General features: G+C 44.6%; 2 protein-coding genes across 2 annotated transcripts in view; both read right to left on the bottom strand.

Annotated features, from left to right (window-relative positions):
• si:dkey-230p4.1 (trichohyalin) overlaps positions 1-7877 on the bottom strand; it is a 40003-nt gene extending 32126 nt beyond the window's left edge. Inside the window, exons 1-2 of the mRNA XM_056428899.1 lie at positions 7766-7877; positions 5163-5333 (exon numbers count right to left, since the gene is read on the bottom strand). Coding sequence (XP_056284874.1) covers positions 5163-5303 — 141 coding nt within the window. The 5' untranslated portion in view covers positions 5304-5333; positions 7766-7877. The remainder of the gene's footprint in view (positions 1-5162; positions 5334-7765) is intronic.
• Positions 7878-8629: 752 nt separating this feature from the next.
• The window catches only part of tspearb (thrombospondin-type laminin G domain and EAR repeats b), a 28723-nt gene continuing 19884 nt past the window's right edge, over positions 8630-17468 (bottom strand). The window contains exons 7-15 of the mRNA XM_056432700.1: positions 16883-17014; positions 16633-16750; positions 16421-16535; positions 15630-15810; positions 14780-14832; positions 13347-13523; positions 10726-10904; positions 10392-10493; positions 8630-9614 (exon numbers count right to left, since the gene is read on the bottom strand). Of these exons, the coding sequence (XP_056288675.1) occupies positions 9461-9614; positions 10392-10493; positions 10726-10904; positions 13347-13523; positions 14780-14832; positions 15630-15810; positions 16421-16535; positions 16633-16750; positions 16883-17014 (1211 nt within the window). The 3' untranslated portion in view covers positions 8630-9460. The remainder of the gene's footprint in view (positions 9615-10391; positions 10494-10725; positions 10905-13346; positions 13524-14779; positions 14833-15629; positions 15811-16420; positions 16536-16632; positions 16751-16882; positions 17015-17468) is intronic.

Raw genomic sequence — 17468 nt, 5'->3', positions numbered from 1 at the left:
TGTAGCTAAATTTAACGAGGCGATTCCTTCTGTATTTGATTCGATACCACGTCTCAATATAACAGAGGACTCCTGGTCTAACTTTAGTCCGTCCCAGATTGATCATCTTGTTGACAGTGCCACAGGCTCTCTGAGAATGACACTGGACTCGATAGCCCCTCTGAAGAAGAAGACAGTGAGGAAGAGGAGGTTTGCTCCCTGGTATAACCCTCAGACCCGCAAACTAAAGCAAACGTCACGAAAGCTTGAAAGCATATGGCGTTCAACTCATCTGGAAGAATCCCGCTTAGTTTGGCGAGATAGTCTTAAAACTTATAAGAAGGCCCTCCGTAATGCCCGAGCAGCCTATTACTAATCAGTAATAGAGAAAAATAAGAACAACCCCAGGTTTCTCTTCAGCACTGTAGCCAGGCTGACAGAGAGTCACAGCTCTGTGGAGCCTAGTATTCCTATAGACCTCAGTGGTAATGACTTCATGAACTTCTTTAATGAAAAGATTTTAACTATTAGGGACAAGATTAATATTCTCTTGCCCTTAACCCTTTGAAGTCAAAGCACGCGGCAGTGCGTTTTGACAGCTTTACGTTTTTAAAATCTGTATATTTCCACAACAATACGTCGCCGAGATACGTTTAAAATACTGGATGAATCCGGAGGATTTCCTCTTCCGTTCATTTCTCTACCGTAAGCTCCTCTGCGATTCACAGAGAAAGATAGGGGGACGAACGTGTCGGGTGACGCGGCACCGAGTACTGTGATTTGCCAATGCGGTTGTCCGTCAACATTTTGCGGAGAAAAACAACCACTGAACACTCAAGAAATCACAAGGACCTACCCACCTCCCAGGTGGAGCTCATTAGCAGTCTGTCAGTCAGAGAAGCCAGAGAACACGGCGCCAATGGACTTCACAACAAGGAAGCAGCTGCAGCGACTTTGGCGAGCAGCGCGGAGCCTCAGAGGAGCTCCAGAGCCACGAGGAGGAACAGAGATCCACTTGGACCGGGTAAGTGTCTTCACTAAACTTTACGTGTCCGTTGCGTGTCCGTTTTACCGTGTCCGTTACGTGTGCGCGGTGCTGACTAGTATTGTATTTTACAGAGAGGATTCACCAGCGCCTGCAGCTCCACCTGCAGCCCCACCTGCCCGGCCAGCAGAGAGGTCTCGTGCCCCGGACGACCATGACACGATGACTTGATGCCATTATAGTGAAGCCATATTGTAAATAATCTGTAACATGAATATTATGTAGAATATGTTTACTTTTTTTAATGTATAATACATTTATTTGAAAAATAAAATAAAATGTAATGGTCATTTTTTATTTGCACACACCCCATGAAACTTTATCTGCAGTATGAAGTCATTTCTCAGTCCCATCTTTATCATTTTGGTGAATGTGTGACGGACCACATCATTTCTACTCAAAACGAAAATACAAAATTTGTTTTTTTACATTTATTTACATGTATCTAGCATTGTATTCAAATATTGCACTGCTTTTGTGAACCTATGACCTTTGGTTCACAAATTTCAAACACCAAAACAGTTGGTCCACATGAGTAAAGGTGTGTTTTCAGAAGAGATATGAAGAATTTTTAAAAATCGAACTTACATTTAAAGCTTTCGGGCCATATTTTTTCTTTCCACTTGTACCTGAGGACAATTGTGCCTCAATATACAGAGAGCTGAGATTGTTCTGGAATTTTTGATGTATAACACATGGGTATGTGTCATATGCAAAAGCCTTTTAAAGGTGAATTTAATTTTGTTTGTAAAATCGAGAAAATGACCCCAGACTCCAGAGGGTTAACCAGTGCCAATCTGTCCTCAAGTGGAATGGCCTTGGAAACCGCTGTATGCCCTGGTGTATATTTGGAGGGCTTTTCTCCCATCAACCGTGACCAATTATCTTCAACGGTTTCTACTTCGAACACGTCTACCTGTCTCTTGGACCCCATCCCGACGAGGCTGCTTAAAGACGTTTTGCCTTTAATTGGCGGCTCTCTATTAGATATTATCAATGTGTCTCTGCTAACAGGCCACGTACCACACTCCTTCAAAGTGGCTGTTATTAAACCTCTCCTGAAGAAGCCCACTCTGGATCCAGAGGTGTTGGCTAACTACAGACCGATCTCTAACCTCCCGTTCCTCTCCAAGATCCTTGAGAAAGTGGTCGCAAATCAGTTGTGTGACTTTCTACATCATAATTGTTTATTTGAGGAATTTCAGTCAGGATTTAGAAAACACCACAGCACCGAGACGGCACTGGTGAAAATTACAAATGACCTCTTAATGGCAGCAGATAAAGGACTCCTCTCTGTCCTGGTCTTGTTAGACCTTAGTGCTGATAGAGGACTCATCTCTGTACTGGTCTTGTTAGACCTTAGTGCTGATAGAGGACTCATCTCTGTACTGGTCTAGTTAGACCTTAGTCCTGATAGAGGACTCATCTCTGTACTGGTCTTGTTAGACCTTAGTCCTGATAGAGGACTCATCTCTGTCCTGGTCTTGTTAGACCTTAGTGCTGATAGAGGACTCCTCTCTGTACTGGTCTTGTTAGACCTTAGTGCTGATAGAGGACTCATCTCTGTACTGGTCTTGTTAGACCTTAGTGCTGATAGAGGACTCATCTCTGTACTGGTCTTGTTAGACCTTAGTGCTGATAGAGGACTCCTCTCTGTACTGGTCTTGTTAGACCTTAGTGCTGATAGAGGACTCATCTCTGTACTGGTCTTGTTAGACCTTAGTGCTGATAGAGGACTCATCTCTGTACTGGTCCTGTTAGACCTTAGTGCTGATAGAGGACTCATCTCTGTACTGGTCTTGTTAGACCTTAGTGCTCATAGAGGACTCCTCTCTGTACTGGTCTTGTTAGACCTTAGTGCTGATAGAGGACTCATCTCTGTACTGGTCTTGTTAGACCTTAGTGCTGATAGAGGACTCATCTCTGTACTGGTCTTGTTAGACCTTAGTCCTGATAGAGGACTCATCTCTGTACTGGTCTTGTTAGACCTTAGTGCTCATAGAGGACTCCTCTCTGTACTGGTCTTGTTAGACCTTAGTGCTGATAGAGGACTCATCTCTGTACTGGTCTTGTTAGACCTTAGTCCTGATAGAGGACTCATCTCTGTACTGGTCTTGTTAGACCTTAGTCCTGATAGAGGACTCCTCTCTGTACTGGTCTTGTTAGACCTTAGTGCTGCATTCGACACCATTGACCATGACATCCTATTACAGAGACTGGAGCAGTCGATTGGCGTTTCAGGCACGGCACTAAATTGGTTTAAATCCTATTTATCAGATCGATCTCAGTTTGTATTTGTAAACGATGACGCCTCGATAACCACCAACGTTAGTCACGGAGTTCCACAAGGTTCTGTGCTTGGACCACTTTTATTTACCTTTTCCATGCTTCCTTTGGGCAATATTATCAGGAAACACTCCATAAAGTTTCATTATTATGCAGATGATACTCAACTATATCTATCGATAAAACCAGAGGAGAGCAACCAACTCGGTAAAATTCAAGCATGTCTTAAAGACATAAAAACATGGATGACCTGCAACTTCTTGATGTTAAACTCAGACAAAACCGAAGTAATTTTACTCGGCCCTGAGCACCTCAGAGATCAATTATCTGGTGATGTGGATTCTGTAGACGGCATTGCCCTAGCATCCAACACCACTGTAAAGAACCTTGGCGTTATCTTTGATCGGGACTTGTCCTTTAACTCCCACGTAAAGCAAATCCCAAGGACTGCATTCTTTCATCTCCGTAATATTTCAAAAATCAGGCACATCTTGTCTCAAAAAGATGCAGAAAAATTGGTTCACGTGTTCGTTACTTCGAGACTGGATTACTGCAACTCCTTATTATCAGGCTGCTCTATAAGTCTCTTAAGTCAACTCCTTATTATCAAGCTGCTCTAATAAGTCTCTTAGGCCCCTCCAGTTGATCCAGAATGCTGCAGCTCGTGTTCTCACTAAAACTAAGAAAAGAGATCACATCACTCCTGCACTAGCTGCTCTGCACTGGCTCCCAGTAAAATCAAGAATCACTTTTAAAATTCTTCTCTTAACCTACAAAGCCTTGATTGGTGATGCACCATCATATCTTAAGGAGCTTGTAGTACCATATTGCCCCACTAGAGAGCTACGCTCACTAAATGCGGGACTACTTGTAGTTCCTAGTTTTAAAAAGTAGAATGGGAGCCAGAGCCTTTAATTATCAAGCTCCTCTTTTATGGAACCAGCTTCACCTTCAGTCCGGGAGGCAGACACAGTCACCTCATTTAGGAGTAAACTTAAGACTTTCCTCTTTGACAGAGCTTATAGTTAGGGCTGAATCAGGTTCACCTGGTCCAGCCCCTTGATATGCTGCTATAGGCTTATAGCTGCCGGGGGACGTTTAGGATGCACTGAGTACCTCTCTCCTCTTTTTTCTCTCCTTAAGGATGAATGTTCATCTCTCAATCACACGTTACTAACTCTGCTTTCTCCCCGGAGTCCTTGTGACTTCACGTCTCATGGGGTCATCGGACCCTATGAGACGGCATAGATCCTATCTGCCTGATGGATCATCGAGGTCTGGGTCGTGGAGTTCCTGCTCCTGATTACGCCACTATCTTGTTGAGACTCCGCCCACTGTTGAGACTCCGCCCACTCCTCCTCCCCACCGCCATCTGCCTGATGGATCGTGGAGGTCTCCATCGTGGAATATGCCTACTATGAACTATTCATACACTCTGTCATATTCATTGAATGTATTTTAACTCTAATCTGTCCTTCTGTACACATGACATCTATTGCATCTGTCCATCCTGGAGAGGGATCCTCCTGTTGCTCTCCTGAAGGTTTCTTCCCTTTTTTTCCCCCTGAAGGATTATTTGGGAGTTTTTCCTGATCCGATGTGAGGTTTTGGGGCAGGGATGTCTATGTGTACAGATTGTAAAGCACTCCGAGACAAATTTGTAATTTGTGAAATTGGGCTATACAAATAAACTGAATTGAATGACCTCACCCCCTCCTCTCCCTCCTCACCCCAATGATCACATGACCTCACCCCCTCCTCTCCCTCCTCACCCCAATGATCACATGACCTCCCCCTCTCCTCTCCCTCCTCACCCCAATGATCACATGACCTCCCCCCCCCCCCTCCTCACCCTGTCATTCAGAGCTCTGCTCCTGGACTCCAGCTCCTCCCTCTCTGCTCGACTCTCAGCAAGCTCCTCCTGCAGATGGCACACCTCCCGCTTAAGCTCCGCCTTCTCCTGCTGCCACCCAATCAGCAGCTCCGACTGCATGCTGACAGGTCGACCTCGTCTTCAGGGATCCTGGACAGAGAGACAGACGGGTACTTTAATACAAGAGAGAGACAGGTACTTTAATACTAGAGAGAGAGAGACGGGTACTTTAATACTAGAGACAGATGGGTACTTTAATACTAGAGACAGATGGGTACTTTAATACTGGAGAGACAGACAGGTACTTTAATACCAGAGAGACAGATGGGTACTTTAATACTAGAGAGACAGACGGGTACTTTAATACTAGAGAGACAGACCGGTACTTTAATACTAGAGACAGATGGGTACTTTAATACTAGAGAGACAGACAGGTACTTTAATACTAGAGAGACAGACGGGTACTTTAATACTAGAGAGAGCGACAGGTACTTTAATACTAGAGAGACAGACGGGTACTTTAATACTAGAGAGACAGACGGGTACTTTAATACTAGAGAGAGCGACAGGTACTTTAATACTAGAGAGAGCGACAGGTACTTTAATACGAGAGAGACAGAGAGGTACTTGAGAGCGACAGGTACTTTAATACTAGAGAGAGACAGGTACTTTAATACTAGAGAGACAGACGGGTACTTTAATACTAGAGAGACAGACGGGTACTTTAATACTAGAGAGACAGACGGGTACTTTAATACGAGAGAGACAGACAGGTACTTTAATACGAGAGAGACAGACGGGTACTTTAATACTAGAGAGACAGACAGGTACTTTAATACTAGAGAGACAGACAGGTACTTTAATACGAGAGAGACAGACTTACTATATATATATATACTATATAATACTCGCAGTAGGCTACTGTGTTATTAGTGGTACTGTGTTAGTACTAGTCGTACTCGCAGTACTCGTTAGTAGTGGTAGGTTAGTAGTACTTGTAGTACCAGTTGTACTCATTAGTAGTACTCATAGTACCAGTGGTACTCATTAGTAGTACTCGTAGTACCAGTGGTACTCATTAGTATTACTCGTAGTACCAGTGGTACTCATTAGTATTACTCGTAGTACCAGTTGTACTCATTAGTATTACTCGTAGTACCAGTTGTACTCATTAGTAGTACCGTGAGTACCAGTGGCACTCATTAGTATTACTCAGTACCAGTGGTACTCATTAGTATTACTGAGTACCAGTGGTACTCATTAGTATACTCGTAGTACCAGTTGTACTCATTAGTATTACTCAGTGGTACCAGTTGTACTCATTAGTAGTACCGTGAGTACCAGTGGTACTCATTAGTATTACTCGAGTACCAGTAGTACTCATTAGTATTACTCGTAGTACCAGTTGTACTCATTAGTATTACTCAGTACCAGTTGTGCTCATTAGTATTACTGTAGTACCAGTTGTACTCATTAGTATTACTCAGTACCAGTTGTACTCATTAGTATTACTGAGTACCAGTGGTACTCATTAGTACACTCGAGTACCAGTAGTACTCATTAGCATTACTCGTGGTACCAGTTGTACTCATTAGTATTACTGGTACCAGTAGTACTCATTAGTATTGCTCAGTACCAGTTGTACTCATTAGTATTACTCGAGTACCAGTAGTACTCATTAGTATTACTGAGTACCAGTAGTACTCATTAGTATTACACGTAGTACCAGTTGTACTCATTAGTATTACTCGTAGTACCAGTAGTACTCATTAGTATTACACGTAGTACCAGTTGTACTCATTAGTATTACTCGTAGTACCAGTAGTACTCATTAGTATTACACGTAGTACCAGTTGTACTCATTAGTATTACTCGTAGTACCAGTTGTACTCATTAGTATTACTCGTAGTACCAGTAGTACTCATTAGTATTACACGTAGTACCTGTTGTACTCATTAGTATTACTCGTAGTACCAGTGGTACTCATTAGTATTACTCGTAGTACCAGTGGTACTCATTAGTAGTACTCGTAGTACCAGTTGTACTCATTAGTATTACTCGTAGTACCAGTTGTACTCATTAGTATTACTCGTAGTACCAGTTGTACTCATTAGTATTACTCGTAGTACCAGTAGTACTCATTAGTATTACTGTGGTACCAGTTGTACTCATTAGTATTACTCGTAGTACCAGTTGTACTCATTAGTATTACTCGTAGTACCAGTTGTACTCATTAGTATTACTCGTAGTACCAGTAGTACTCATTAGTATTACTCGTAGTACCAGTTGTACTCATTAGTATTACTCGTAGTACCAGTTGTACTCATTAGTATTACTCGTAGTACCAGTGGTACTCATTAGTATTACTCGTAGTACCAGTGGTACTCATTAGTAGTACTCGTAGTACCAGTGGTACTCATTAGTAGTACTCGTAGTACCAGTGGTACTCATTAGTAGTACTCGTAGTACTCGCTAGTAACTAGCTAGTACTCGTAGTATTAACCCGTTAACCGCAGCAGATCTCAACCGTTACAAACACCAACCGAACTGTGAATGAAGTGAATTTAACTGCGTGACGTCACCTGATGAAGCTGCTGGTGGTGACGTCACCCGACGAGGCTGCTGCGCGAGACCGCCGAAAACATGTTTGATGTTTACGAAACTAACAGTAAAAAGATGAGGCTGCTGCATTCAAACCAGGAAACACGACCTCTCACCCCGGTGACGCGGGAACACGTGACCCAGAGGGAGCCCACGTGACACGGAGGAAAGCCACGTGACGGGAAACGAGGCTGCGAGAGCTAAACAGCGACCCCTGGTGCCATGTACGAATAAAACACATGTAAATAAATATGTAAATAATATTTAAAAAACCACTTTTACTTCAAATGTATATTTAAAATAATTAATTAATCGAAAATAATTTCGTAAAAAAACAAAACAAAGGTAAGATATTAGAATTCTAATTTTAACTTTGACTTTAAATGTTAAAACTAATCACTACATTTAATTTTTTGTGGAATTTAATATTTAAATGTACATTTTGGTTAAACCGATGTTTACATTGTTCTTCAGTATTCTTTATATTATATTTTCACAATGATGTTATTTGACATATATATTATTTGAAATAGTATTTAATTGTCAAATCTAGAATACAAGTGTGAAATAACAGGATAATATGTTATATGAATATATAAATCAGGTTGAAATCATTGAAACTGGTTGACATGGAAACAGCAATCAAATCAAACTGGAGCAGAAACTCACACAATGAAGATAATCTATTTAAACAGCTTTTAATTTGGATATAAAACAGAAATATTCAGAATTATAAATTATAGACGTGAACTCTCTCGGCAAATAGTACGGGCGCATCCCCAATTATGTCACAGATAACGAGTTGTTTATCATTAAAATAATATATTATGACTCCAAAACGTGTATTTTGTACTGCAGCTAAATAGGACTTGCATAATAAATTAGTTTGGCTACGTGTAAAACAATGACACATGGAGTTCAACGAATTTCACAATAAAAGTCACGGCACAAATCTGTATTTCAGAAATACAAATAAACAGCAGAGCTCTCAACATAGAGCGATAAAAAGATAATATTTAGTGTTGACCGTCGACATGCTGCATCCCATAACCGTGATATATATATATATATATTCTGATGTAATGTCAGAAACATCTGAGGCAGTTTGAAGTAACATTTCCATAATAGCTTATGAGTCAATTAAATCAGTAAAAAAAAAAAAAAAAACTTTCTTCCAGTTTACAGTCAACGATATGAACCACGACTTTCAAAATAAGGTGCGCTGTTATTTTGAAAATACAACATTGTAAGGAAGTGGTCACACCAGCATTTAAAATCTGAAAGAAATTAAATACAAATTATTATTTGCAGGATTCTGCAGATTTTCTGCAGAAATCATTGAATAACGTATTTAGTTCGTTTTTTCGAGTCTTTTTTTCTCCTTAATACGAACATTTCACTCATTAAGAAGTTCCTCTTTGCCATGGACTAGGTGTGGATGGTGCTGTGATGACGGAGGTGGATCATGAAGTGTTTTGGGGCCTGAAGACCTTGCTGAGCCTGGAGGTGAGGGGGTGGTTCTGGCCCTGGTTCCCTTCAGTAGGTCCGGAGCTTGAAGACCTTGCTGAGCCTGGAGGTGAGGGGGTGGTTCTGGCCCTGGTTCCCTTCAGTAGGTCCGAAGCTTGAAGACCTTGCTGAGCCTGAAGGTGAGGGGGTGGTTCTGGCCCTGGTTCCCTTCAGTAGGTCCGGAGCTTGAAGACCTTGCTGAGCCTGGAGGTGGCGCTAGAGTACACCAGGAAGGAGCCTTCATGGGTGATGAAGTATTCCCAGTCCCTGCAGCCGAACGTGGGCAGACTGTGGACCGGAACAAAGCCCTCATAGCCCTGCCACCTGAAGACCACAGACAAGAGTTACACCAACAGACACCAACAGACACCAAGAAACACTAACAGACTCCAACAAGCACCAACAAATACCAACAACACCCAACAGACACCAACAGACACCAACAAACACCAACAAACACCAACAGTCACCAACAAACACCAACAAACACCAACAGACACCAACAAACACCAACAAACACCAACAGACACCAACAGACACCAAGAACACCCAACAGACACCAACAGACACCAACAAATACCAAGAACACCCAACAGACACCAACAGACACCAACTGACACCAACAAATACCTACAGACTCCTACAGACTCCAACAGACACCAACAAATACCAAGAACACCCAACAGACACCAACAGACACCAACAAATATCAACAGACTCCAACAGACACTACCAAATATCAAAAGAATCCTACAGACTCCAACAGACACCAACAAATACCAACAACACCCAACAGACACCAACAGACACCAACAAACACCAACACACACCAACAAACACCAACAAACACCAACAGACACCAACAGACACCAACATACACCAACAAACACCAACAAAGACCAACAAACACCAACAGACACCAACATATACCAACAGACACCTACAGACTCCAACAGACACCAATAAATACCAAGAACACCCAACAGACACCAACAGACACCAACAAATACCAACAGACTCCTACAGACTCCAACAGACACCAACAAATACCAACAACACCCAACAGACACCAACAGACACCAACAGACAGGAGGAACGTACCTGTAGATGACACTATTCAGAGAGTAGGAGCTGCCGTCATGAGAATTGGCTACCACCAGGAACTTCTCCTCCCCCACGGTGAAGAACTCCCAGTCCACAGCACTGAACACAACATCAGCATCAAAGCCAGTCAGCGGTTTGTCTCTAGAGGATCACCAGGGTTCTCAAGGCGGTTCAGGCGACTACCGGCTAGCATCAGCCCGACAACTAGCGATCACCGACACATGTGAGTAGCGGCTGGTCGGTTGTCAACGAGCCAGACGGTTGAGTTAACGACATAAGGTGACAAAGATTGTCCAGAGAAGCACATTCTATCGATGACGTCATCGGTCACCTGTGCGTGAGGATGTCCTGGAAGCGGATGAAGCTCTGTGTGAGCCGGTTGAGCTCGTACACGGTGGAGTTGATGCTGTAGAGATTCGGGCCATGGGTCGAGACCTTCTGGCTGTTGGCGACGACGAGGAAGAACCTTCCGTCAATCTGAAAGGTCTCCCAGTCCGTCGCTCCCACCGTCTGTAGAGAGAGGACCGGATGAAGGGAACCGCCCACGGGAACGTTCACAGGAACACAGAGACGGAAACATCTCAACCACGACTGGTCTGAGTCCTACTGAAGTCACTATGGATGTTCACCTCCACACAGGATGAACCCAGTCAAGTCTATGCTTCATGTGTTAAAGCTGCATTCTCTCTCCTGACCACCAGGGGGCGACTCGTCTGGTTGTATAGAAGTCTATGCTTCATGTGTTAAAGCTGCATTTTCTCTCCTGACCACCAGGGGGCGACTCCTCTGGTTGTATAGAATGCTTCAGTAAACAGGCCTCAGTATGTTCTTTGCTGAGGGTGTAATGCCTCCTGCAGCCTCTAGAGGGCGCCAGTAGGCTCTACCTGACCTCTACTGTAAACACATTTTCTCTTTCTGTCAAGTTGAATTCAAGGTTCACGAAGCTTTAACACCTTTTCTGTGGTTTTAAAAACCCAATAAACGTCTTCAGTGAGATGATCCGCCCAGACGGACAAGTCCAAACAGTCTGCTGCTGGAAACCCCCTCACACACACACACACACACACACACACACACACGCACACACGCACACACACACGCACACACGCACACACGCACAAACACACACACACACACACACACACGCACACACACACGCACGAGACCAACACACACACATTAATTACACTCCTCTGGTTCCTGTGTTTTAATTGGAGGGTTTCTGATGAACCAGCTGAAGTAAAAAAACTTTTCCATAAACCATAAAGTGATTTTTTAAATAACGTCTTTCAGGTGAAAGTCATCATCATCACACCTTTTAAATCTGACCAAATAAAAACAGGTTCAGGAGGAAAACACCCACCAGAGACCGAACCAGAGCAGAAGACTCAATAATCTGTACAGAGACTCACCTGTACAGGTAGAGACTCACCTGTACAGAGACTCCCCTGTACAGGTAGAGACTCCCCTGTTACAGGTAGAGACTCACCTGTACAGAGACTCCCCTGTACAGGTAGAGACTCACCTGTACAGAGACTCACCTGTACAGGTAGAGACTCACCTGTACAGATATAGACTCACCTGTACAGGTAGAGACTAAACTGTACAGATAGAGACTCACCTGTACAGAGACTCCCCTGTACAGGTAGAGACTCACCTGTACAGAGACTCACCTGTACAGATAGAGACTCACCTTTACAGGTAGAGACTCACCTGTACAGGTAGAGACTCACCTGTACAGGTAGAGACTCACCTTTACAGGTAGAGACTCACCTGTACAGGTAGAGACTCACCTGTACAAAGACTCACCTGTACAGATAGATACTCACCTGTACAGGTAGAGACTCACCTGTACAGGTAGAGACTCACCTGTACAGATAGAGACTCACCTGTGTAGAGACTCACCTGTACAGAGACTCACCTGTACAGATAGAGACTCACCTTTACAGGTAGAGACTAACCTGTACAGGTAGAGACTCACCTGTACAGAGACTCACCTGTACAGATAGAGACTCACCTGTACAGATAGAAACTCACCTTTACAGGTAGAGACTCACCTGTACAGATAGAGACTCACCTGTACAGATAGAGACTCACCTGTACAGGTAGAGACTCACCTTTACAGGTAGAGACTCACCTGTGTAGAGACTCACCTGTACAGAGACTCACCTGTACAGATAGAGACTCACCTTTACAGGTAGAGACTCACCTTTACAGGTAGAGACTCACCTGTACAGGTAGAGACTCACCTGTACAGATAGAGACTCACCTGTACAGGTAGAGACTCACCTGTACAGGTAGAGACTCACCTGTACAGGTAGAGACTCACCTGTACAGGTAGAGACTCACCTGTGTAGAGACTCACCTGTACAGAGACTCACCTGTACAGATAGAGACTCACCTTTACAGGTAGAGACTCACCTGTACAGGTAGAGACTCACCTGTACAGATAGAGACTCACCTGTACAGGTAGAGACTCACCTTTACAGGTAGAGACTCACCTGTGTAGAGACTCACCTGTACAGAGACTCACCTGTACAGATAGAGACTCACCTGTACAGATAGAGACTCACCTGTACAGATAGAGACTCGCCTGTACAGATAGAGACTCACCTGTACAGATAGAGACTCATCTGTACAGATAGAGACTCACCTGTACAGATAGAGACTCACCTGTACAGATAGAGACTCACCTGTACAGAGATTCACCTGTATAGATAGAGACTCACCTGTATAGATAGAGACTCACCTGTGCAGATAGAGACTCACCTGTATAGATAGAGACTCACCTGTATAGATAGAGACTCACCTGTGCAGATAGAGGCTCACGTGTACAGGTAGAGGCTCACCTGTACAGACAGAGACTCACCTGTATAGATAGAGACTCAACTGTGCAGGTAGAGGCTCACCTGTGCAGGTAGAGAGTGCTCTACGAAGACAACAGACACTGACCGGGATGCTCTGGAAGCTCCGGAAGCCTCCGTTCAGCCACACGTAGACCGTGGAGCTGATGCAGGTGGTCTGGCCGTCGAAGGTGTTGGCGACCACCAGGAAGTGGAACGGGCCCATGGAGAAGAACTCCCAGTCATACGCCCCCGACGTGGGCAGAGTCTGGTTCACCTCAAACAGCTACAGGGACACGAGGACAGAGGGTCAGGATAGAGGGTCAGGACAGGGGGTCAGGACAGGGGGTCAGGACAGGGGGTCAGGACAGAGGGTCAGGACAGGGGGTCAGGACAGGGGGTCAGGACAGAGGGTCAGGACAGAGGGTCAGGACAGAGGGTCAGGACAGAGGGTCAGGACAGGGGGTCAGGACAGAGGGTCAGGACAGGGGGTCAGGACAGGGGGTCAGGACAGAGGGTCAGGACAGAGGGTCAGGACAGAGGGTCCGGACAGAGGGTCAGGACAGAGGGTCAGGACAGGGGGTCAGGACAGGGGGTCAGGACAGGGGGTCAGGACAGAGGGTCAGGACAGAGGGTCAGGACAGGAGACCATGATGAGGTCAGCAGACCAGAGGACATCAAGGACAGAGTTAGTGAGGACAGAGTTAGTGAGGACAGAGTTAGAGAGGACAGAGTTAGTGAGGACAGAGTTAGTGAGGACAGAGTTAGTGAGGACAGAGTTAGAGAGGACAGAGTTAGTGAGGACAGAGTTAAAGAGGACAGAGTTAGTGAGGACAGAGTTAGTGAGGATAGAGTTAGTGAGGACAGAGTTAGAGAGGATAGAGTTAGTGAGGACAGAGTTAGAGAGGACAGAGTTAGTGAGGACAGAGTTAGTGAGGACAGAGTTAGTGAGGACAGAGTTAGAGAGGACAGAGTTAGTGAGGACAGAGTTAAAGAGGACAGAGTTAGTGAGGACAGAGTTAGTGAGGACAGAGTTAGAGAGGACAGAGTTAGTGAGGACAGAGTTAGAGAGGACAGAGTTAGTGAGGACAGAGTTAGTGAGGACAGAGTTAGTGAGGACAGAGTTAGAGAGGATAGAGTTAGTGAGGACAGAGTTAGAGAGGACAGAGTTAGTGAGGACAGAGTTAGTGAGGACAGAGTTAGAGAGGATAGAGTTAGTGAGGATAGAGTTAGTGAGGACAGAGTTAGAGAGGATAGAGTTAGTGAGGACAGAGTTAGTGAGGACAGAGTTAGTGAGGATAGAGTTAGAGAGGATAGAGTTAGAGAGGATAGAGTTAGAGAGGACAGAGTTAGTGAGGACAGAGTTAGTGAGGACAGAGTTAGAGAGGATAGAGTTAGTGAGGATAGAGTTAGTGAGGACAGAGTTAGAGAGGATAGAGTTAGTGAGGACAGAGTTAGTGAGGACAGAGTTAGAGAGGACAGAGTTAGTGAGGACAGAGTTAGTGAGGACAGAGTTAGTGAGGATAGAGTTAGAGAGGACACCTTTGTGTTGTGGTTCCACCTGTAGATCACACTGTGGATGTTGTGGTTGGACTCTGAGGACACAGAGACACTTCTTAATCACTTTAATCAAAATAATTTTTTTAATTATTTAATTAGTTTCATGTAGTTTAAAAAATATTGAATGTCTCATCCGATACTGGAGGTTGGACTGTCGCTTTAAGTGTGTGTGTGTGTGTGTGTGTGTGTGGGGGGGGGGGGTCTAACCACATGCACCTGCATTATCAGCTGACTTTCTTTCTTTCTGTGATTTTCTTTCAGATGGTCAGATCATAAACAATCTTTCCTTCCTTTCAACTCAGATCAATGAGTGTTTTATTTTTACAGGACACACACATACACACTCTCTCTCTCACACACACACACACACACACACACACACACACACACACACACACACACACACACACAGGCAGGTGGAGGTGTGTTTGATGTTAATGGTTTATTAAAACAGATGAGAGGAGATAGGAGCTCTGAACTCTCTGAACCTTTCACAGAGCTTTGAACTTCTGAGGTACACAGACGACCCTTTGGTAGCTCTGGAGCTTTTGATCCGATCACAGGTTCTTCTTCAGCTCAACAAGCTTTGAATACCTGGACAGAGATTTGATTACCTGGACAGAGATTTGGTCAATCGATACAGACTTCAGATCAATGATCTGTTGAATGCACAGAAGTCTGTATCCAGAAACAGAAGAGGACCGAGACCAGAGCCCTGAGGGACTCCACGGGCTATTTCTCTTCACTCAGGAATGTGATGACCATCAACACATGAATATATACGTATATATATATATATACACACATCATTGTGGACTACCTGTTTGTTTACCTTGCCTGTGATTGGCTACCACCAGGAAGCTGTGGTTGTGGATGTGAAAGGCCTCCCAGTCCAGAGCGGCGTGGGTCTCCAGAGTTTGGTGACGGAGGAAACGCCGCCGCCGCTGATTCCACCGGTAGATCACGGACAGCTCAGGCTCCGCCTCCATGGAGTTCGCCACCACCAAGAAAATCTACCGAGGAAGAATAGAATCCTGAGGGGCCGATCACATAAGACGCGACTTGTAAAAGCGCAGCCTCTTCAAATAAAACTTCATTTACAAAATGGATTCAAGCAGACGTCTGTGTTGTGGGATGAGGAGGAAAAAGGAGGTTTTGGGTTCACGATATATAAAAAAAGGAAAGAGTAGGTTGAATACCAACATCAAGTCCGCGAATTGTGTCTCGATGACGAGTGTTTTTGAGAGTTGCGTCTGGTCTGATCGGCCCCTAAAACTGCAATCAGCTGTTTTAGATTTCCTGTTCCCTTTTAATCTCTGATGAGCCTAAATACCAAAAGGGTTGGAGGTCAACCAGAGGTCAAGAGTGCCCAGTTAGTAGAAGTGAATTAATTTGAATCTGGAACGTTTGTTGACAGATATCTGCCAGGTGATGGATTCGTTCCCATTTTTCAAATCATAAAATATTTAACGTTGGTTCTGAAGTGATGTCAAATCAACACGACTTTACTAATTTTAGTCGACTAGTAGTTTGGAATCTTCTGATCACTGATGAATGGAGTGATTTCTGACGGATTTGAAAAGGTTCCGGGTGTTTGTTCTCTGGTCCTGAAGCAGCTCTCACCTGCTCGCCGATGGTGAAGTGTTTCCAGGCTCGAGCCTCCTGAGTGCTGATGTTTTGGTAGAGCTGGAACGACCCATTTCTCCATCGGTAAAGACCTGAACCGGGACGAGAGTCCCTGCCGAAGGGACGTGAGGGTCACACAGGTTAGTCCCTCGTGTCCCGAAGACCTGCACGTCCAACAACCAGGTCCTGTTTTAGATCTGGTTCAGTACCTGTTGGCTGCGGCCATGAACAGACCTTCAGACGGGATGGAGAAGACCTCGACATCGAAGGTTTCCGAGCTGGTGTACAGGTCCTGGTAGTCCTCCACGTAGTCCAGACGCTCCTGATCTGCAGGAGACGGGTTAAGTGAAAGCATGATTAAGAAGTTACGTTTTTGTGTTGTTTTGTCTTCAAGCCTTCTTCTCATATGACTCTTTGTTATGACAAGTCCTGTACCACTCTCCAGACCTGCAGACTCACTCTGCAGCAGGGTCCTCCAGGTGAGTCCGTCACAGACGAAGAGGCCCTTCCCCTGAGCGTTGAACCACAGCTGGCCCAGCTCTGGTCCCGCACACGGAGGAGGACTTCCCAGAGTCACTCGGGCCTCCGCCTCTGAAACACGACAACACAGAGACACGTCTTCAGCAGCTTTAAGGGCTGAAGTTCATCGACTTTGAGCTACTTTACTTTACTTCCTTTAACAAGCAACATATTTAAACTGAAACATTACAAGCTAATATAAGATATTATTGTAACGGACTGAGGGAATGTTATGTTATAAATGTTATGTTCTGGATGTAAGTGAACGTCTCACGAGCTGGTAGCTGTGAGGCGTGTCTGTGATTGGACAGCGAGTGATGTTGTTGTGTGTGTGTTGTTGTGTTATGACTCATTCGGAGCAGAGCTATGACCCGGAGCAGACGTGAAGCTGGTTTGGAGGTTTTCACGGCGTTTTGCTGTGGTTTTGGCGTAGGCTACGGCCAACAGTAGCTTGTTCTATGTTCCTTGAATAAACACCCTATAAGCCATCTACGTCTCGTAGCGTTCCTGACCCAGGGTCGCTACA

Source organism: Pseudoliparis swirei, chromosome 2, assembly GCF_029220125.1.
Source record: "Pseudoliparis swirei isolate HS2019 ecotype Mariana Trench chromosome 2, NWPU_hadal_v1, whole genome shotgun sequence".
NCBI lineage: Eukaryota > Metazoa > Chordata > Actinopteri > Perciformes > Liparidae > Pseudoliparis > Pseudoliparis swirei.
Note: the sequence above shows the minus strand (reverse complement) of the source record. Positions and strands in the feature narration are given on the sequence as shown.